The sequence below is a fragment of the Amblyomma americanum genome, chromosome 8, assembly GCF_052857255.1.
Source record: "Amblyomma americanum isolate KBUSLIRL-KWMA chromosome 8, ASM5285725v1, whole genome shotgun sequence".
NCBI classification, from domain to species: Eukaryota; Metazoa; Arthropoda; class Arachnida; order Ixodida; family Ixodidae; genus Amblyomma; species Amblyomma americanum.
In genome coordinates, this window is record NC_135504.1 from 48,610,840 (window position 1) to 48,632,142 (window position 21,303).

Genomic DNA, 21,303 nt, shown 5'->3' on the forward strand with positions numbered 1-21,303 from the left:
TAAGGTTGGCTGAAAATTCAATTCATTATTTGCGGAAACCTGAGAAGTTGTCATGCCTGTAACGTGACCTGCGCCGATAGCTGTGAAAACGTATTGATGATTAACACGGGAAGCAATCTGTTTCTCACAGAACTGGGAACTGATGACAGTGAGGCTCGGTTTATATAATTCGATTGGACTTATAATGAGGGAGAATCTAGCTGTATAAACTTAATTGCTCTGCAAGAAAATTTCGGAACGCACTGTTCTTCACTTCAATAGGGAGGGCGGTAAGGGTGTTCAAGAGATGCCATTCAAACTCCAATTTCCATAGCAAGACCGATTAACCTCAGGCATTATTTCAGGTATCGAGAAGAGTGTTCAAATCTGGACTTTGACCTCCTTGTCTGCCGTGTCACCTAAGAAAATAGCAGCACAAAAAAACGTTTCAATTAAATAACCGCGAGCCTAAAACCCGTAGTTCATTCGGCTACAGTCAATATGAATACTGATATGACAGCGCCTGAGTCTGTGAAATTATATGCATAACACTCATCCGTAATTGCAGCCGTTGCTTAAGACAGGAAAGCACCACACTTGTTTGATAGTGTCACGAAGATGACGAAGCTAGGAGAGTGGCGCGGGACGGAGCGCTCGCGATAGGCCAGCGGCCATTAAATCATATCTCAGCCATATATCGTTCATCGCACCAAATTCTTCGGCTGGTTGCCACGTAACATTTGGTGGAGGTGCGAGGTTTCATCCCCATCTTGGTTCTTGAGCTTCGGCGTCCTCCGTCAGCCATGGTCGTCTGCCGTGAGTTCCTGATCCGCGCCGCCCGGCCGTGGCCCAGCCTGCCAAGCCCGAACCGACCTCGCCGCTTACCCCAGCCCCGTCCCTCGCCTTGCTCATAATAGACGACGACGCTGCCGCGACCCGACCCCGTGACCCGACCGACCCGAGACGCCCACACGTGAGGACACAGCCCCCCTGTATCTGCCGTTCGGTGTGTCCAAGGGCTTCGGCCGTCGGCTCCTGGCGACCTGCGGCACGGAAGCTTCGTGCACCAGGCATCATTCACCCTCCTCTTTCATCTTGGTGGCCTGCACTTAACCACCATTACATTTATGTTGTACCGTCCTCTGAACCTACCATCATCGAGCGCTTCTCTTCGCCAGTGTCTTCTTCTATGCACGATAGGGACGATCGCTCGGCAGTCCCTGGTAGCGTCACATAGACTACGAAGCTGGCAGTGGCGAGAGACAGAGCGCTCGCGCTAGGCCAGCCGCCATTAAGATCATCTCAATGTTATCCCTCATCCCGCCTCATTTTTCAGCTGGTCGCCACGTAACAATATATTGCAGTTCTGAATGCACATCATAGGTGATTACCGCTCTCCGCATATTCTTGGGCTTCCCGAATGTGTCACACCGTTTAAGGCATTCATAGTGTTTAGGTTAGCCCTTAGTGGTTCACCACGCTTGAGTCCACAATAATCGCATTAAAATATACGCTGCTGCGTGCATTCTGCGCGTTTTTCAGTTTGTATTGATCGTCGATGTCATGTCTGGTAGCATGAGACAAAGTAACTATCTTTTCATATTCCGGTACTACTACTTCTGAATAGTTATTTTATGTTTTAGCGAACAACGCGTAGCCTTAAACAATCCATAAAATCAACAGACTGTGTTTAAAACAGTCACCGGTGCATGTAATAAAGCGCGAAGTACAATGTTAAGAGTATAGAAAACTCACATAATGTAGGATGCACTCTTTCACAGTTGAATGAAAAAGAGATTATTTAGCTGCTACGTTGCCTCCTGATGCATGCGTTCAGTTTATGTGGGGAGGAGCAACCACACTGTTCTTAATTAAGGTCAGGTCAGACATTAAAAGTAGTGATAAACCAACATTTTCTAGCACTAGTATAATAAAACTACAGGGATAAAACCTGGCAAAATATTACAAAGCAGTAGTAGTTACATGACCAAAATTTCCGAAACAGTTCTGACAATCTATTTTTATTTCTTGTTTATACTCATATTTCCAGTTTTCTCAGAAATGGGGCGTTACATAACGCAGAAATTAGCAGCGCTGGAAGCCCCATATATTTTACGTGACTTCAACTAGAATTATAAGTCTACAGCAAAAACTACATTGTCTGACATTTTTAATTCGATTTTATTTATTGAATTCACTCATTTGTAACGGAGAAACAATGGTACAAACTGTAGTTTTATATTAAGTCAAGATTCACATAAAGCAAGCTATGCGCGCCATCGTCTTCGTATATGAAACGTTGGGATGACAAATTGCGAGGGCAAGAAAAATGGCCGGGAAAACTGATTCAGTAGACGCTAAATGGGACCGCTTTTAGGTTCGCGCATGGGGAATAAGTAAAACTGCATCATACTTTCGCATTAACCCATGGTGATGAGATCGCGAGAAGAACCAGGCCTGCAAATGGCCCTGATGCAGACGCATAGAGAGATACGAACGCCTGAAACAAAACAACCGAAAGAGGAACAGATATGAGGGGAGGGGTTGTCGCAGACAGTTATAAACAAAAGAATGATAGCTGCATCATATACATACCCGAGCCACTGTGCCAGCAGCTGGAGCGGCCACTGCTAACATCGTCATGATGGCGCCGCTAGCAAAGGCTGGAATAAAATGTCGGACGGACTGACGAATGGATGGATGGATGGATGGATGGATGGATGGATGGATGGATGGATGGATGGATGGATGGATGGATGGATGGACGTACGGACGGACGGACAGAAGGACGGACAGACGGACGGACGAATGGGCAGACGGACGGACGGACGGATAGACGCCAGGATGGACGGACGTAAGGACGGACGGAGGGATGGATGGATGGATGGGCGGACGGACGGTCCGACGGACGGACGGACGGACGGACGGATGGATGGATGGATGGATGGATGGATGGACGGACGGACGGACGGACGGACGGACGGAGGGATGGATGGATGGACGGATGGATGCATGGATGGATGGATGGACGGACAGACGGACGGACGGATGGATGGATGGATGGACGGACGGACGGACGGACAGACGAACGGACGGATGGATGGACGGAGGGATGGATGGATGAACGGACGGACGGACGGACAGACGAACGGACGGACGGATGGACGGAGGGATGGATGGATGGATGAACGGACGGACGGACGGACGGACGAAAGGGTGGATGGATGGATGGACGGACGGACGGATGGACGGACGGACGAACGGATGGATTGATGGATGGATGGACGGACGGACGGCCAGACGAACGGACGGATGGACGGAAGGGTGGATGGATGGATGGGCGGACGGACGGACGGCCGGATAGAAGTTATAGTTGCATCCTCTTTGAAACTGTGTTAGCGGTTGCCACCATGCTTGTTTTGTTTTCCTCCTTCTGTTCCTTTAAGCAATCCATCAAACTTAACGTTATTTTTTTATAATTCTTCTGTTTGTTTAAACACAATCTTAAACTTGTAAACTTATATTACCGCCCAGCATTACAGACGCCAATTTGTCTTAAGTAAGTGCACGCTACTCGGACAGTACGAGTGAAGGCAGAAAGCCTAATACTGATCATGAATTAATAACTGACCATTTGTTCAATAAAGGTAGCTACCAAGCACACCTGATAAAATATTGTTTGTTAGATACAAACTAGGCGCTGACAGGTGACAGTATCGGTTGCACATTTTAACTTCAGGAGGCATAATATAATTTATAACGAACCTGTTAGAAAATAATGCACCTGATATTCTCGAGCGAAAGATCATTGTTGTGTAAGATATCAGATGGCGTTGCCAATACAAAGCTCTCCGATTGCCACCAAACTCAAGAGGAGGCATAAAGGGGCGTACTGATGTAGCGTCCCAAATGAAAGAGAACGGCTCGAATTAGCGAGTATCCTTGGGAAGAATTACGGAAGTAACATATGAAAAAATGAAAATACCTTCAGGCCGTGAAGGTATTGAAAAGAGACCAAACATCTACCACTTCTTGTAATGTATACTGAATCCGCTGTTTAGGCTGCGCGTGATTTAGCTATTTAAGCGATTTTTATAGAGTAGTGTCCATTGACGTAAACAGTGCTAAATCTATTCTGACCAATTAAACTTAATTACCACCAAGGCTGAGGACGAGCATTCCGAATTAATTAACTCTGTCAAACACCGCTCACGAATTTTCAACAAAAAAAGATAACTGCTAATAATTTCTACTGTCTTCAAGAAGGTCCAAACGTTCCACACCACGAGCCACCGGTCGATATTCTTTTACAGGCATGCGCCTAATTTCGTGCTGATTTCCGGAAGGGTTACAAGTGGTATTATCGAACAAAATTGCGATGGATTTTTTGTCAAAAACGCGGATGGTACTGAAAGCACACCAAAAAAAGAGATTTGTACAGATTAAAAATCTGACAACGTATGCACTTTGAGGGGCTTGCTAGAATTTTTATTTACTGGCTTTCTTAGCAAACTCCGAATAGGAGCCCAACTGCGCTACAAATGACAGTAAATACGACTGAAAAACAGAAATTACTGCTCCTTCTAAATTTATTGCAACATCCCCCGCCCCCCCCCCCCCCCCCCCCTTCCGAACTAGCAATGCGCGCACATGCGTGTTTAGCGCCTGAAAGTGTTTAGCAAGCAGCCCCATATCAGAATGCAATTTTGGTGGCTGAAAACTGAAAATTGGCTTCCTTATTTTGGTACTCTAGACGGTGCTGGAGGAATGTGAAGGCGTTAAGACTTGCGGTATATGTCTTACCAAGCAGACGCATAACCGATACCGCCTTGCGCTCACTCATCTTGACGTACGGTGTCAACACGTCCACGTAGAACGTGGCGGCGTTGGAGTTGACGACCGATGAGACCGTGCTGTAGTAAGGAGAAAAGGGTAACTCAAGTTATGTTCAATTTTTGTGTAGCGATAGTTACATTACGGTAGCATTCCGAGACTTGAATGTGGCGGTGGCACGTGACGGTGGCGGCGAAGCCACGGCGCGGCGGCGCGCCACCGCCACGTGGTCGCGTTGTTGGTCACGTGGTTGGTCATGGCACGTGGCGCGGAGTAGCTGCTGCTGCCGGCGGCGCGGCGCGCCGGCGAAACCGAGCTGCAACAGCTGTGCGCATGCGCCGTGTCAAGTGGGAGGAAGATGAAGACGGAACGCCCAGCGAAATGTAGCGGCGAAAGACTGTATTTGCAATTCAACAGAGCAAGTTCCACTCCGCCAGCTGTAGCTATCGCGTCACTCCAGAGCTAAACCACCGCCAACATTTTTTTTTGCTCTTGTCGAACTGAGCGTTAGCTTCACCGCGTGGAAACAAAAATATATTGTTTCTAAAAAGCCGATATACCATAAATTATTAGTATTTCATTCACATTAGTTTGTTCCAAAGTTGGTTACAGCGATTACGTTAAGGGTGATGTTCAGCGGAAAAAATTGTCTTCGCTGTCGGCGACGGCTGCTGTTGGGGGGGGGGGGGGGGTGTGAAATATAACCAGCGAAGCAGCCTAGGTGGCCCAGCTAGGTTGTCTTGTGATATCGCAATCTGCCCCATGGTTTATGAGAAAGCCGTCCACCTTGAGAAGTAACGGTTAAATTAATTTCTTGGTGTAACAGGTTGCTGAGTTGCACCGGTGCCTCTGTTTGAAACAGCCACCTGCCAGGCCAGTGGCTCTTGGCGTAACCGCCACACCACTGCGCTAGTAGTAGTATGAGGCCTACCCATCAATTATTGATGTAAAGCAGAAAATTGGTTTTGAGGAAAGGAAATGACGCTGTAACTGTCTCACATATCTCGGGAGACGCCCGATCCACGCCGTTTAGGAAAGCAAAAAGGAGGGAGTGAAACACGAAATGAAAAAAAAGAGGTGCTGTAGTGGAGGGCTTCGGAATAATTTCAACACCCTGGGGCTCTTTAACGTGCGCTGACATCGCACAGCACAAGGGCGCCTTTGGCGTCTCGCCTCCCTCGAAACGGGGCCGCCGCGGTCGGGTTCAAACCCGAGCACTCCGGATCTGTAGCCGAGCGCCTTAACAACTGGGCCACCTGGGCAGGTGATTGTCAAGCAGAGAATGACCAATTCTGCGCATATGGACATTAACCTATTAAAGCTATCGCGTAAAGTCCTTAAGGCGGAGCACTTGTGTCCCCTCCAGTTTTTATAACTATATGAAACTAATTACTGCAAACAAAGGTTTTCCTTCTCCCCTGTTTCCTGCCCGGAATCAGAATTCACTGTTCTCCGCTTTCTTAATTCCTAGCCTAGCACCTTCAAAGAACACCTCACAATCACAATGCAAAAACTTTTCTCCAAACCGACTCCGAATAGTCGAATCCGACTCTGAATATCCAAGTAATTCACCTACTCATGGCAGGACGCTCTGCGAGCTACTGAACCATTTGATCAAACATGGCTTGTGAACAGAGGTCTTCGTGAGGCCCAGGCCGACAGACTCTTTGAAAAGTAAGAGCCCACCCTCGAGGTTGTTCTTTTTAGTTAAATGAGTTCTTCCTCCTCCTATTTCTAATGTAATCATCCCAACAAAATCTATGTCGCACCTTGATATGTATGTCCGTAATGTTTTGCATACAAACAGTCAGCGTGTGAAATCACTGCTCGTGCGTTGTGACAATAAATGTCCGCAGTTTCCAATAATTTCAGTCACGAAGTCAATACCTGTAATGTATAGCTGACGCTTCTTTGTTTTTGTCTTCTTACGTTTTTATCGGCATCTAGCTGTGCTATACTTTAATTTAAAGGGTTTTCATTCTCGTCCAAGTTGCTTCTCCAGAGGTAAATGCTGGCACAACACATCGGCCGCATGCTTCTTTTAAATGCGTATTTCAATGCAATAATAATCTTTCTGGACACCTAAAGGAGTTGTGGAAGGGGGTCTCAATAAAGATGCGATGTGCCTGGGATGCTAAAAGACGCCGCTTCACAAATATCCTCCAGCAAGAATTTTTTACATGCGCTTCATAGCAGCATAGTTATCTGTAGTCAAAATTTAAATTTCAGCGTCTTCGTGCCTTTCCCTCTCCTCTTGTCATTTTCGCACGCTGAAATGGCGGCTTCTCCGCCGGCCTCTAGCATTCGCCCGCTCCGCCGGCTGCCGATGCGCTCGAACCAATGCTAGCAGTACGCTACTGACGTAACGAGCGCAACATGACGTAAAAGGCGGAGATGCTGGCGTAACGAGCGCGCATACGTGCGAAAGTCCAGCACTGTAGGTCGCTGCTAGGCGCGGAATCGGTAATTTAAAACTGTATTGTAAATTATTGGCTCGCTTCTGAGGTCTCGTACGCGGCATGAACGCTCTTTGGCCTGTACTCTACATGATGCGAGCATTTTATAGATAGCCTCAAACACCCATTTCTGGGACCCTTTAAGTTTCGTCTATATTGTAAAATTGGTGCTGCCGGGGAGTACAGTGCACCACAAGTGATATCCGTGTTCTAACGCGGTAACGTTAAGGCTCACGTTCAGTGTAGAATCCACCGGCGTGTGATAAAATGCAAGTCGGACAAAAAAGTAGTAAATTCACGCGTGGTGCGCCGGATTTAAAAACTGATTGAAACACCATATAAACCGTTAATATCAGATCGCAGCACGACTCAAACGTGACTATGGCATGCAAAAATGAAAAGTAAAGAAAGTGCTCAGGAATGAAGATTGTGGTGATAAGCGAATCGTCCACCTGGCGCTCGAATCCTGAGTAAGACAAATTACGCTACACGTAGTCCAATGGGACATGTTCGTTTTACTTGGTTAAACCAAGGCCTTGTGCACCTTGTTTTTATAGTGTCCATGGCGGACACAAGATGCAAAGAAGGCCTCAGGGAGCTGAAGGCAGCCAATAATCGCTATCGCGTCATAACCTTAAGGTGGAGCTCATGTGCCCTCCGAACTTATTCGCCGGTCACCTTGGCCACTTTTGCACACGTTACAGTAATAACAATTACATTTATGTTCATCTGAGACGTGAATGATTTCAGTGATAAGTTACAGTCCGTGTAAAAAAACCGGACAATTAGAGTGGAGTAATCGCTTACTGCTTGATCAGTAATCATCCATATTTTACTGGCATACCGGAAATATACGGGGACGAGCATGAGATGTGGCGGATTGCTTGATATTTGGTAGGTTGCAGTACATACATTAGTAATTTCACCTGCAACTGTTGTCTTAGGCATTTTTTTCACGTTTTTTTTGTGAACAAGTCAAAAGCGGCTTTGAAGGCTAGGTGGATGTATACGTCGAGGGGAAGCGCGATGCCTTAAAATGCGAATATACCATGCATATGTTGAAAATACAGCAAGTGGCGCATTTCACCATGGTTTGCGCTCTGAGGGACAAAACCCCAAGCGCAGAAAACACGGCATTTCGTTGTGCCGTCGTAGCAAATGGCTAAGCGCAGAACATCGGGCTAGTCGAATGATGGCCATTTGACTAGCCCGGACGTAGCCGCTTTCTGAGCATGTCTACCGTGTTCGATCTAACGCGTTGCGATTCCGTGCTATATCCTTGTTTATCAAGGAATTTAGGTTCTTGATGTTATGCTATTCCTTGCAGCTTGCTTTTTGAAAAAAATCAAAAATTTGTCTTGTAATAGATTATCGAAAACGAAACAATATGATTATCGAAAACATAACACCTTTCAAGAAATAATCAATAGATTCGAAAATTTGAAAACATGTAATCATTATGAGTACTATTACTTCGAACGCCTTTTCTACATGCTTGGACTTGAGCTAGCCGCTAAGCGTAGAGTGCTTATAGAAATGCGAACAGCCTCTCTCCTACCCGCTCATGATTTCAACAAGAAACCCCTACAACCCACGAAGTTCAGCACATTCATCCCTGTAAAAGTACCCCAAGATTTTTAAATAACTTTCGATACTTCAAACTCTTTACGGCCTTGCACTGCATTATCAGTCTCAAATCATTCTTATTAACGCCCAAACGACATCTGAAAGTCAATTCAAACAGTTTCAAATCACAAATAAAATTAGTAATGGCTGTTATCAGATATTGTGCAAGGTCACCACTTCTCTCCCACCTTGTGGAGGCTCCAAGAACTCCAGCGAGGAACAATCCCCGCAGCATAGACACTTCCGAAAGAGACTGTGTCATGTAATACGGTACAATCTGAAAGGAGGAAAAGAAAACAGTTTAAATAACAGCCTCAATTCTGAGCAGGGAGTGGTTTGTACGATTTCTCTCACAAAACAAGCAATATATTGAGCGGAGTATGCAAGGTGCGTCAAAATGAAGCTGACCAGCTGGAGTTGCATCGAGGTCTGGTGACGGTGCTGTTCTGAGATCTCAAATTAGGAATGGTGGAGGCCAGTCACAATACGACTTACATTTAGTTAAAGAGGCCTCATATTTGCTAAAAGTAACACGTCTAGTCATATTTGCAGTTTGGTGGTATTCACAAACGTTGTTGCTGTGGAAAACATTTTTTTTCGCAGACATTTTCACAATTGTGCACAATAGAGTACGCTGCAAATACAGTTGTTGACCGCGGCGGTGGCTTAAGTAGTAAAGAAAAAAAAAGCAGTGGCGGCCTAGTGGTCTCAGCTTCCTCCTCGCATGCGGGAGGTGCGGGGTTCGATCCCCAGTGCCGCTGGGCATTGTTACGTCTCGCCTACGACGCGCGGTATAGCCGGCGCGGATGTAACGGACGCCGCGGCTTCGTTCAAAGTGGCGGTCATTTTGGGCCCGTTCATCGCTGCCGCAACGCCTCCCGCCAAGCGCGTCCAGGCAGGTTTCAATGCCACGTGTCGTCGTGTGTGCGTGTGTGTGTGTGTGCATGTTGGTGCCCACGCTTGTCAAAGCGCGGCAGCCGGGGAGAGGAGCTCCCCAACTGGGAGGCGAGGAGGTCTGACCGGCGCCGGCCCGGCGGACGCGCCCGTCACGTCTGTACATGTCCGCGCGTCGCCGTCTAGTGCGACTCATCCCGAGGCGTTCCTTCTTGCCCTCGACTCCGTGGGTATAAAAGCAGCTGCTCCGGACGCCAAAGAGACTGCACGCCGGCAGTGGTGGTGGTGTTTTAACACCAGTCACAGGCCCGTGCATTTTCCTTTCCTCTTCCCCTTTCTTCCACTTACTACTACTACGCCAAAGAGAGACTTCGATTCCTTCCTTCGAGTAACGTGGTCGCCCTGACCGGCTGCTCTTTTGCGATGCCAGAATAAACAAGTTGTTCTGTTGCCAGTCGACTCATCCTTTGCCGGGACCTTCGGATGTTTCCAGCTTTGCCCTTGGGGCTTGCAACCCAGATGCAACAACTGGTTGCCAGCGGTGAGATCGCGACAACGGAGGCCAGCAGCGAAGATATGCGGTCGACTGTATGCTGAGCAGCTCAACGACCATCCGGGAGCAGTGCAACGAGCCCTGTGTGATGACTGGTTGCCTGCAGCGGAACGACTGCGCTGAATTCTTGGCTGCGAGGTTTGGTGAGTGCGGGACTTTCTCCTTCTGAGTTTTGCCAGGCTTTTGTTAGTGTCAGAAACAGAGCTGGTAATTGTGTTGTCGTTGCTGCCGGGTTAGCTTGCGGCAAGACAATAGTAGGCAGTAAAGAAAGCAGCATTCGGAGCAGCCATGGATTTGAAGTCGTTGCGCAAACCGAAATTGCTGGAGCTTGCAAGAGAGTTGGGTCTGGATGTCTCAGACAAACTCAGAAAACCAGAACTGCTAAGGGCTATTCTTGAGTTGGAGGCTGAGGATGACGAGCTGTCGGAATGCCTTGAGACCATTGAGGAGAGGGAGCAAAAAGAAAAAGAGGAGCGCGAACGTAAAGAGCAAAAAGAGAAAGAAGAGCGCGCTTTGGAAATGAAGCGTCTCGAGGTAGAGTTGGAACGCGCTCGTAATGGAAGTCAGGCACACGGTGCAGGAGAACGAGTATCGTTCAAAATGACTGACCTGATGCGGCCGTTTAAGCTTGGAGAGGACATTGGTTTGTTCCTGGTTAACTTTGAGCGAACGTGCGAGAAGCAGGGGTTCTCTCGGGAAACGTGGCCACAGCGCTTGCTCACTTTGTTACCCGGCGAGGCGGCCGACGTAGTCGCTCGCTTGAAGAGAGAGGAGGCAGATGATTTCGACCAAGTGAAATCGAGTCTGCTAAAAAAGTACAGGCTGTCAGCGGAGGCGTTCCGTCGGAAGTTTCGGGAAAATGAAAAAGGCAGAAGTGAGTCATATACAGAGTTTGCCTACAGGCTTATGTCAAACATGCAGGAGTGGCTCAAAGAAGAGAAAGCGTTTGGTGACCACGAGAAAATTTTGCAGTGTTTCGGGCTAGAACAGTTTTATAGTCGGTTACCTGAGAACGTGCGCTACTGGGTCTTGGATAGGCCAGACGTTAGTACAGTGGTTAAAGCCGCCGAGCTAGCCGAGGAGTTTGTGACGCGTCGGGCTCGCGGAGCTAAGGACGGTCAAAAGGGTGAATTTGGCTCCAAGTCTGAGAGGCCGAAGTTCGGACCCATGAGAGCAAGGGGGGACACACGTAGTGCGGATGCGAGTGAAAGCAGTCCGACCGAACGTAAGGAGACGGCGGCAGCCGAAGCCGAACGCAGAAAGCGGTTCGAGAGGAGGCAAGCGCGCGTGTGTTATACGTGCCAGAAGCCGGGTCACTTTTCGGCGCAGTGTCCAGAAACAAAAAGAGAAGTCGTGTGTTTGTCATTATGTAGCACTGACGAGAACATGAAGCTTCTCGAGCCCTACATGCGAGTCTTCCTCGTGAACGGGAAAGAGTGCCGAGTGCTTCGTGATTCCGCAGCTACAATGGATGTAGTTCACCCCTCTTACGTAGAACCCGATATGTTCACGGGCGAGTGCGCATGGATCAAGCAAGCCGTGGAAGCTCATAGCGTGTGTCTGCCCGTAGCAAAAGTGCTTATTGAAGGACCTTTCGGAGCACTTGAGACGGAGGCCGTAGTGTCATCTATGCTGCCCCCCCAGTACCCGTACCTATTTTCGAACAGGTCCGATCACCTCCTGCGCGAGAAGGGGCTTTTGTTTGGTGAGGCTAGCGTTCAGGCCTTAACCAGATCGAGAGTTCGGGAGCTCGCTGCAAAGGCGGTAGTTGCGGGGCCGACGTTGTCGAACAATGAGAAAGGGTCGGAGGCGCAGCAAGCTGATATTCAGAGCACGTCCGAACTGAATAAAATTGAGCCTGTAGCGTTGAAGGCACCAGGTACTGGAGAGGAAATGCCCGACACGGGCAAGTTAGAAGAGCTTCCGGTCGAGCTTCCGGGACTAAGCTCAGTGAGGAACAGGGAAGACACTGATCAGGTCATTAGTGACTTAATCATTAAAGCACCGCTGTCGCCTGAGCAGAAAACCGAACTACACCAACTCTTACAAGAGTTTCAAGGTCAGTTCTCTGAGAGGCCTGGTAGGACTTCTGTCCTTACTCATGATATAGAACTTACCTCGCCAGAGCCAGTACGATCCAAGGCGTACCGGTTGTCACCCCGCCAGCGCGATATTATGGAGGCTGAGGTAAAGAAAATGCTACAGCTCGGTGTTATTGAGGCGGGTGAGAATGATTATACCTCCCCTTTGATTTTAGTTGAGGTACCGGGCAAGGAACCTCGTCCTTGCGTCGACTACCGCAGGCTTAATTCCATCACTAAGGATCAAATTTATCCGATCCCTAACATCGAGGAGCGCCTTGAGAAAGTTAGTAGCGCTCAGTTTATTTCCACCCTAGATCTTGTCAGGGGTTATTGGCAGGTTCCACTTACAGAAGAGGCTAGTAGGTATGCGGCGTTCATTTCACCAATGGGAACATTCCGTCCTAAAGTTTTGAGTTTTGGTTTGAAGAACGCGCCATACTGCTTTTCAAGCCTCATGGATAAAGTGTTGCGGGGACAGGAAGAATTTGCTTTACCGTATTTAGACGACGTAGCGATATTCTCCGCATCCTGGTCTGAGCATATGGCACACTTGCGGGCAGTGCTAACCCGCCTGCGCGAAGCGGGCTTGACAGTCAAGGCTCCCAAGTGCCAATTAGCACAGGCCGAGGTTGTCTACCTCGGTCACGTGATTGGACAGGGTCGTCGCCGCCCCTCTGAAATAAAGGTGGCCGCTGTGCGAGACTTCCCGCAACCGCGCACGAAGACCGATATTCGGTCGTTCTTAGGTGTCGCCGGCTACTATCAGAGGTACATCCCCAGGTACTCCGATATCGCTGCTCCCCTGACGGATGCTCTAAGAAAAACAGAGCCCCAAACAGTCGTCTGGAGCGAGACAAAGGAAAGAGCTTTTAGCGCCCTAATGAGCGCCCTAACAAGCCAGCCTGTGCTACGATCGCCAGACTACACAAAAGGGTTCGTTGTTCAGTGCGATGCTAGTGAGCGAGGCATGGGCGTTAAACTGTGCCAAAGGGACAATTGAGAAGTGGAACACCCCGTCCTGTATGCTAGTCGTAAGCTGACCTGTCATGAGCAGGCGTACAGCGCCACCGAGAAAGAGTGTGCGTGTCTCGTGTGGGCCGTTCAGAAATTGTCATGCTACCTAGCCGGCTCGAGGTTTATCATTGAGACGGATCACTGCCCTCTCCAATGGCTGCAGACCATCTCTCCCAAAAATGGCCGCCTCCTGCGCTGGAGCCTCGCTTTGCAACAATATTCCTTTGAGGTGCGTTACAAAAAGGGGAGTCTCAACGGTAACGCCGTTGGCTTAAGTCGAAGCCCCTAACGTAGGAATCCGCCTCAAAGTTGTTTGTTAGTGATGTTTTCTTCCTGAGGCAGGATTTTTAACATATTGCTTTTGTTTAGTGTTTCAAAGTGATTATGTGCTTTCTAGTGCAATTTTCCAATTTGTGGACGCGTTCTGAGTGCTGCTTGACTACTGTAAGGAACTAGGCAGTAGTATAAAAGGGGAAAGAGCCTGGCAGAGCTTAGTGAGGGTTGTCTCGTGCTTGCTGACTGAGCGGTTGCGTTTCGGCGTAGTTCTAACGCTTGCTGGGAACGAGCACAAAAATGGCAACTCTCCCGAAGTCACTTTGCAGTGTCCTGTGCGATCCTGAACCTGAGAACGAGGCCTTCTCTGTGCGCTGCGCTCAAGCAACGTCGAGGGACGATCGGTTTCGATTACGAGCATCATCGAGCGACATCCCTCTGGACAGCGGATGCAGTCCCCTGACCATCGGGATCTCCTTCTCCCGGCGGGGCGGTCTGTTACGTCTCGCCTACGACGCGCGGTATAGCCGGCGCGGATGCAACGGACGCCGCGGCTTCGTTCAAAGTGGCGGTCATTTTGGGCCCGTTCATCGCTGCCGCAACGCCTCCCGCCAAGCGCGTCCAGGCAGGTTTCAATGTCACGTGTCGTCGTGTGTGCGTGTGTGTGTGTGTGCATGTTGGTGCCCACGCTTGTCAAAGCGCGGCAGCCGGGGAGAGGAGCTCCCCAACTGGGAGGCGAGGAGGTCTGACCGGCGCCGGCCCGGCGGACGCGCCCGTCACGTCTGTACATGTCCGCGCGTCGCCGTCTAGTGCGACTCATCCCGAGGCGTTCCTTCTTGCCCTCGACTCCGTGGGTATAAAAGCAGCTGCTCCGGACGCCAAAGAGAGACTTCGATTCCTTCCTTCGAGTAACGTGGTCGCCCTGACCGGCTGCTCTTTTGCGATGCCAGAATAAACGAGTTGTTCTGTTGCCAGTCGACTCATCCTTTGCCGGGACCTTCGGATGTTTCCAGCTTTGCCCCAGGCCGACAGGCCAACGCTACCCTTGGGGCTTGCAACCCATTTGCAACAGCATCCACCAGTGAAATGCTTGAGAAATGTGTCTATAACCCCACCTTGAGACGAAGAAACAATCTTGTGCCATAGCACCTTGGGCCGCAGATGCCCTTGCGCCATAAAAATTTGTGATAAATATAGCTCATTCTGTCTGCTACAGCTACCACTATTTTTTTGCTGCATAAGAATTTTGAATATTTGTATCGTAACTACTTTGTATTTTATTTAATTTAGGCAGCGCAGACAACACTATTTCACAAAAACAATCAGCCACAAATGCTTTATTATTGGCAGAAAGGCTTATTTTACTAATTTATTCCAGGTTGATAGGCGTAAGAAAAGCTTCGGGAAAACTTTGACATGATTTTAGAATCCTCACATTGGCCATTTGAAAAGTGCGCAGTTATCCCGAATGAGCTGGAATCTTTAACCATCACCTTTTATGCATATAGACGGTTCGATATTATGAACTAGAAAAAATTCCGAGCAATCAGTTAATGGTTGCTTCGAAAGTATGTCAATAAGCGCGCTTTTTCCTGTTTTCTAACTTGCTTTCTTCATGGCGCATGCTATGCACTGGACATATCAAGCGGCTATGTCCTGTGCATAGCCGCGTGCATAGCCCCCCCCCCCCCCCCCCCAAGCGGCCTTTTTATTTTCTTCATTCATCGTATTTTGTTCCCTGGTTGTATTTTCGTTTGGTTGCGTTTGATGATCTTGCAATACTATTGCGCCAACCTTTATACATTCACCTACAGGAGAACCTCGCGATGCAGCCTTGAGCTTTGAGACCTCATTGTTTATGGTTTATGCAATACTTATCTTTCTGAATGACCATTCTTCTTATTATTCGAAGGCACACATGATTTTTTTCTGAGCTGATGTCAAGACGCAAACACCTGAAAATAATTTTAGCAAACCTTCTCACCTGATCATAGCTCTTGATAACACCTTTAACCAGTGGGTCGCAATCTCTATACCAGTAAATAATGGCCACACCAGCGAATACGGCCATCAAAAAGAAGAAAAGAATAAAGTGTGATCCGGCTACCGTAGTCCTGCACAAAGAGGAGTTGTAGCGGGTAAGAAACAGGCTCGAAATTCTCCTCGCTTCTCAGCGTGCTATGTAGCTCTAGAAATATGAAGTACCTACCTTTTCGCTGCTCGCAAACTCCTTGCAGCCATAAATCTCTGCACTGACATCTGATCGAATGCTGTGCGCACAAGGGAAAAAGGCAACGATCCGACTAGTGCGCTCCACACGTTTTCGTCATTTGTCACGTCCACGTTTGTTCTGCGTGCCAAAGGAGAGAAAACAGACGCTGTCCGTTACCAACCAGCATTGGTGTTGTGCTTTGTAATAGCCAGCGCATTGGCAGGAAGTCAGGTTACTGAACTCACAAGCATAGATACCTGAATAGGTTCGCGGCTGTATGAAGCAAGTGCAGTAAGCATAACTGCAAGAAAAAATTGGCGGTTGTTTAGCTCTTGTTAAACGTGGAGTGACGCGAAGGCTACAGCTCGCCGAATAGAAATTGGTCACATTACCAACCACGTGACGAAACATGTGATCAGCCACGGCGCCGCGCCGCCGGCAGCTGCTTCGCACCACGTGACCAACCACGTGACAGCGTGGCGACGTCGCCGCTCTGAGGGGTCGAAATGCTACCCCAATCTACCTATCGCGACAAAACAAAAATTGTCGTGCTCCATCAGACAGCTGCTGAAAGTCGCCTTCTATTCAGCTGCGTGAACTGACTCTTTTTTGGCTTGCCAGTGTTTTTATACCATTGTGCTTTCGAATGTCACTTTTGTAGCGATAGCTACGTTACGGTAGCATTTCGAGGCTTCAGCGTGGCGACGCGCCACCCTGTGGCTGCGCCGCCACGCTGTCACGTGGATGGTCACGTGGTGCGGAGCAGCTGCCGGCGTCTCGGCGCCGTAGCTGATCACGTGGTTCGTCACGTGGCTGGTCACGTGACCAAGTTTCACTCTGCGAGCTTTAGCTATCGCGTCACTCCAGGTTTAACCAGAGCTAAACCACCGCCAATATTTGTATATTGTATCAAGTTTTTTACGGTAGTAGACGTTATTAGCCAGGAAATCAGTGGACCTAGTTTTTTTTAATGCGTAAGCATTACTTGGCTCGTGCGTGGCGTGGACAGAAAGTGCCGACACTTTCTCTGAAGAAAGTAAGTCCGGTAAGCTCTGGTAAGTTCTGGGGAGTTTCGCGCAAGCTACAGCCAATAGGAAGAAGCTCGGGTAAGTTCTGGCAAGTCAGGTGGAGCGCCGCGCAAGCTGCAGCTAATGGGTGGAAGTTCGGGTAAGTTCGGAGGAGCGTCGTTACAGCTGCGCGAGAAGTTGCTCGGGAAGAGCAACACGGGTCTCACGATCTCTACGCGTGGCTGTGACTGGAACAGCCACCTTCCAGTGCAGTGGCGCCTCGCTTAACCGCTGCACCACTGTGCTGGTATCCTGGTATGAGGACTTGCCGCCATCTATGAATGTTAAGCAGAGAATGACAAATTGTACATATTTGCGCAATTACCCACGGAGCTCCGAACGGTGTATGGTTCAGTAGCCAGCGAGAACTAATTTTCACAAACCTACAGATCACCAAAGATATAATCGCCCACAAAAGGCACCAACGGAAAGAGCAGTAGAGCACAATGCTTGTGAATTCATGGCACAACAGGTGACTGATTATGCTCGGTAAATCTTTTTTTTGCCCCGAAAACAGCCGGCACTTGAACAGGCTAGTTATCTGAAAAGGGAATGTTAAGAGAACTGTCTATCAGAAAATGTGCAATATTGGTATTACTCTTGGTGGAATCTTCAATAGCTTTGTGATGCAAAAAAAAAACAATTACGTTTACGACAACAAATGCACAGTACCACAGTAACGCTTCTTGGGGCATTTAAGGCCGCAGTGAGCGGGTAGCCACGGCAGCGCAACACGCTGATTGTCGTCTGTTTGAAACGTGTTCCAATTCGACGTGTTCAAGTGCAGCGCAACAGTGAGTGAAAATTACCCACACAGTTGGGAGTTGTTCAAAATATAAAAGCTACCGAAGCCGTGGCCTATGGATTGGGCGCCCGTCTCGGCTGCGGAAGGTGGTTGGTTCGAAACCCACCGCCGGACACCCACCGGTAAAAATGGGTACAAGCGTCCCCCGGCGTAGCGCTCGGCTTTCATTAGGGGTGCTCGCTTGGGAGAAGCTCCGTAAACACCGCTGCGCTCCTCGCGGGCGAACGAAGCCCCAGTGTCGGATAAATAGAGCATTGTTAGTTTTTCTTTAGGACATGGTTCGATAGACACCGTTTGATGGCCCTGTGTGCTTCAGAGTGCGTGAGTGTTGTGCATACCTTATTTCACCTTTTTACCTCTCTTTTTTGCCCGCTTGCTTCACCCTGATCTAGAGTAGTATGCCAGGTAAACAACCTGCAGACCTCGTAGGTTTTCATTAAAATCTCTCTGCTCCAGCTCTCTTCTTGGTAAAAATATCGCGCAAAAAAATAAAGCAAGAAGTTTCTCTCACCGGAATATATAATCCGTAACATTGAAGTCATTCATGGGTCGCAGCGGCGGGTTCACGCGACTCGAGTCGTAGATGACTTTCCCAATGATAATCAAAGGGGAAGAGAACAATACCAGACCTTGCACGCAGTCTGCCCAAACGACCCCACGTAGGCCACCCTATTAAGAAGGAGAGAAGCATAAAAGATTTGTGCAGAGGAATTCTCGCATTAGAAATTACTTAGAGAGCAGCGAAAGAGAAATTTATTGGCTCGCATGGACGACAGTGGCTCTAGCCAACCTGTTCAAAAAACAGAGCGCCGAAGTTTGTAGACCGGTTCAGATCCTTCTAGAAGCAGAGCAAGCACCTGGAGACAGAAGTGGTTTCGAAATCTCAGTACTTTTATCCTTGAAGAGTTTGTGTGGAGTCGTCCTGTTCTGTAAAGTTATTTTCCTAACGGGCTAGGGTTCTGCCTTTGCGTCTGGCATAGTCATCTCGGACACTAGATACATTGAGTGTGCGTGCTCTGCTACACAGTTTTCTCCCAATCATGGTGAAGCTGCACGTAGGAGATAAAATTGCAAACTCTCAGACCATTTTAGACAAGACAAAGTTTCGTGTCGGGACCACATCCGTAAGAGCGGAAATAGTTTCAACAAGAGCAAATATTATAATCGACAATGAAAAACACTTATTTTTTATAGTTGTGAACATCTTTCTCAAGCCTTCTTTTTTTCTCTCCGATATAAGTCTACTGTCCAAAGGACAAATTCTGCTGATAAGGAAGACACTGACAGTTTCTATGCCACGTATGTTATCAAAAGCACGGGCCAACCAATCGCTGTTGAAAAACATCGGTGGGTTTCAGAATGAGAGTCCTCATTGCCTCACTGAAGGCGTTGGTTTACTTTTGTGGTCGCAGATTCTGGTGGAGAGTACTCCGCAGGGTCCACACAAAGGAACTCCTTCCTCGCGATTGTTTTATCCGCTCTCCTTCGCTATATGTAACAACTTCCGGTGCAATCCGAATTTTGCAGTCCCTTGAGCAAGCCAGGAAGCGCAAATGCCTGAGCTGACGCTGCTTTTCGATCCACCTCTTCCGTTAGGTGGCAGGAGTTGGTGACAAAATCTAAACGGCTGCAATTTCAGGAGCTATGCGAAATGGCCTTTTTTCCTGTGAATCTGTGCACCTGCAGTGCTGAGAACTTAAAAAATACAGTGAAGAAAATTCTATGAAATTCTTGTTCTGATTAAAACGGATTTCATTGCTGTTTTTGAATATCTTGATGTCTAGTAATAGACGCATTTATACCTGAAAATATTGCATAAACACTTTCCTGTCACTCTATTTAAACTTATGGAGTCCAAAGTTGAAATACCGCCCTTATATTTGTTTTTGAATGCATTACGGAGAAGCCTACTCTTTGGGAGCTGCGCAAAAAAAAAAAAAACTGGACATACACAGTTTACTTGCGACATCGATAGGTGATTGGGACATTTATATTTATTTTTCGTACTTTATAGGTTTTATGCTAATCAGTTAACGCAGTTTCTTTCATTAGAATGTGTTGTTCAATCGTTGCACCTGAACTTTACTTTTTTCTTATTGCCACTTTGACTTCTGCAAACGCTGCAATGGAATGCTGCGACGGCGGGCGAGAGATTGTGGTGTGGGCGCAAGACTAGCGCAATAGGCAAGCACAGAGGTCTTCAAAGGTTGCTGCCACCCGAGTTTTCGCAGTAGTATTACTTAAAGCCGCGTCCGCACGTGTGCACAGATGTCCTGGCTGCGATATTTATGCGGAATGCATTTACCAGTGGGAAGGAACATCAGGTGTTTAACGAAGGTAACAGTAGTACAGAAATATAATAGAATGTGCAGGAGAAATTACGAAAAAAGTGATAATTTAATAGCGCTATCGTATATAGTGCACACACTGGGGCTTGCTAGGACCCTCTGGTTACTGACAAGATCATATAAAAAATAAAACACGATGATATCGGTGAGACAAAGAGTTAACATGATTCAAACATTTCTACCTGTGTTCAACGCATCAAAAGTTCTCATAAAAAATATTTTGGTGTCAGTAGGAAGAATCAGATACTACTTAAGCTCATCATACCCGATCTTGATAACTTTCTGAAATTTCCTGAGGCACTAAGTTCTGATACATAATCATACGACTAATCAGTTTTGCATGCTTTATACCAGCTGTTGATTGCTTGTTACATGAGTTCTTACCATGGCAGTGTAGAAGGTGCCAAAAACGCCAATTGCAATGCTACAGTACATGGTCGGCACAGCAAACACTGCGGAAGAGAACAAGTTAATCACATTGGGACCGAGGGGGCAGTTCACTACTGTCAGATAGTATGAAACAGCTGGTCTTAACTTTGAAATCTACATGTACGTAATACGCCGCACAAAGTACGAAACTTTGGCATGTAAAAGGCGTTTTGTTTCGTTTTAAACACAACGTATAGAAACATATGCTGTCCGAGAATACAACAGTTAAATAGCAGAATTACATCGATTGCTGCCAAAATGGGTCGTATATACACTGTCGAAAAATTACTCACTTGTTGAAAGCCCCACGGCGGCACTGTGAATTCCCAGGGCACCAATCGTTTGCTGTATGAGCAAAATTGTGAAATATAGATGGCAATTCACGGGTGGGAAGATTTCGAAAGGACAGCATAATAATCCAGACATCGTTAAGGGAGAGCAGTTTGATAATACAAATTAACATTTATTAGTTTTGCTAGGCCTCTCTTCGAGGCCATTGCTTCCTGCGCCGAACACGATTACTTTCCTGTTGGCACCGAATAACGAGTGCCCTCAAGAGTAACGTGATACGGAAATGCTAGCGCTTCTGTGGTTTCCACGCCCCTCGGGTGATGCGGCTCAATAGTTAGCCACACGCCTACACGACCAGATTAGCGGAGCGGGCGGACATGGTGATCGCCACTATTAGGCACTTACATCTGGGGCTCTACAGGGTAGGCGTTGTTTTTGT

At 47.8% G+C, this 21,303-nt stretch overlaps 1 protein-coding gene across 1 annotated transcript in view; it reads right to left on the minus strand.

Annotated features, from left to right (window-relative positions):
* The window catches only part of LOC144100310 (putative sodium-dependent multivitamin transporter), a 65,440-nt gene that overhangs the window by 36,961 nt on the left and 7,176 nt on the right, over nucleotides 1–21,303 (minus strand). Inside the window, exons 3-11 of the mRNA XM_077633295.1 lie at nucleotides 20,867–20,918; nucleotides 20,529–20,596; nucleotides 18,308–18,465; nucleotides 15,922–16,062; nucleotides 15,697–15,826; nucleotides 9,083–9,171; nucleotides 4,783–4,892; nucleotides 2,575–2,642; nucleotides 2,393–2,479 (exon numbers count right to left, since the gene is read on the minus strand). Of these exons, the coding sequence (XP_077489421.1) occupies nucleotides 2,393–2,479; nucleotides 2,575–2,642; nucleotides 4,783–4,892; nucleotides 9,083–9,171; nucleotides 15,697–15,826; nucleotides 15,922–16,062; nucleotides 18,308–18,465; nucleotides 20,529–20,596; nucleotides 20,867–20,918 (903 nt within the window). The remainder of the gene's footprint in view (nucleotides 1–2,392; nucleotides 2,480–2,574; nucleotides 2,643–4,782; nucleotides 4,893–9,082; nucleotides 9,172–15,696; nucleotides 15,827–15,921; nucleotides 16,063–18,307; nucleotides 18,466–20,528; nucleotides 20,597–20,866; nucleotides 20,919–21,303) is intronic.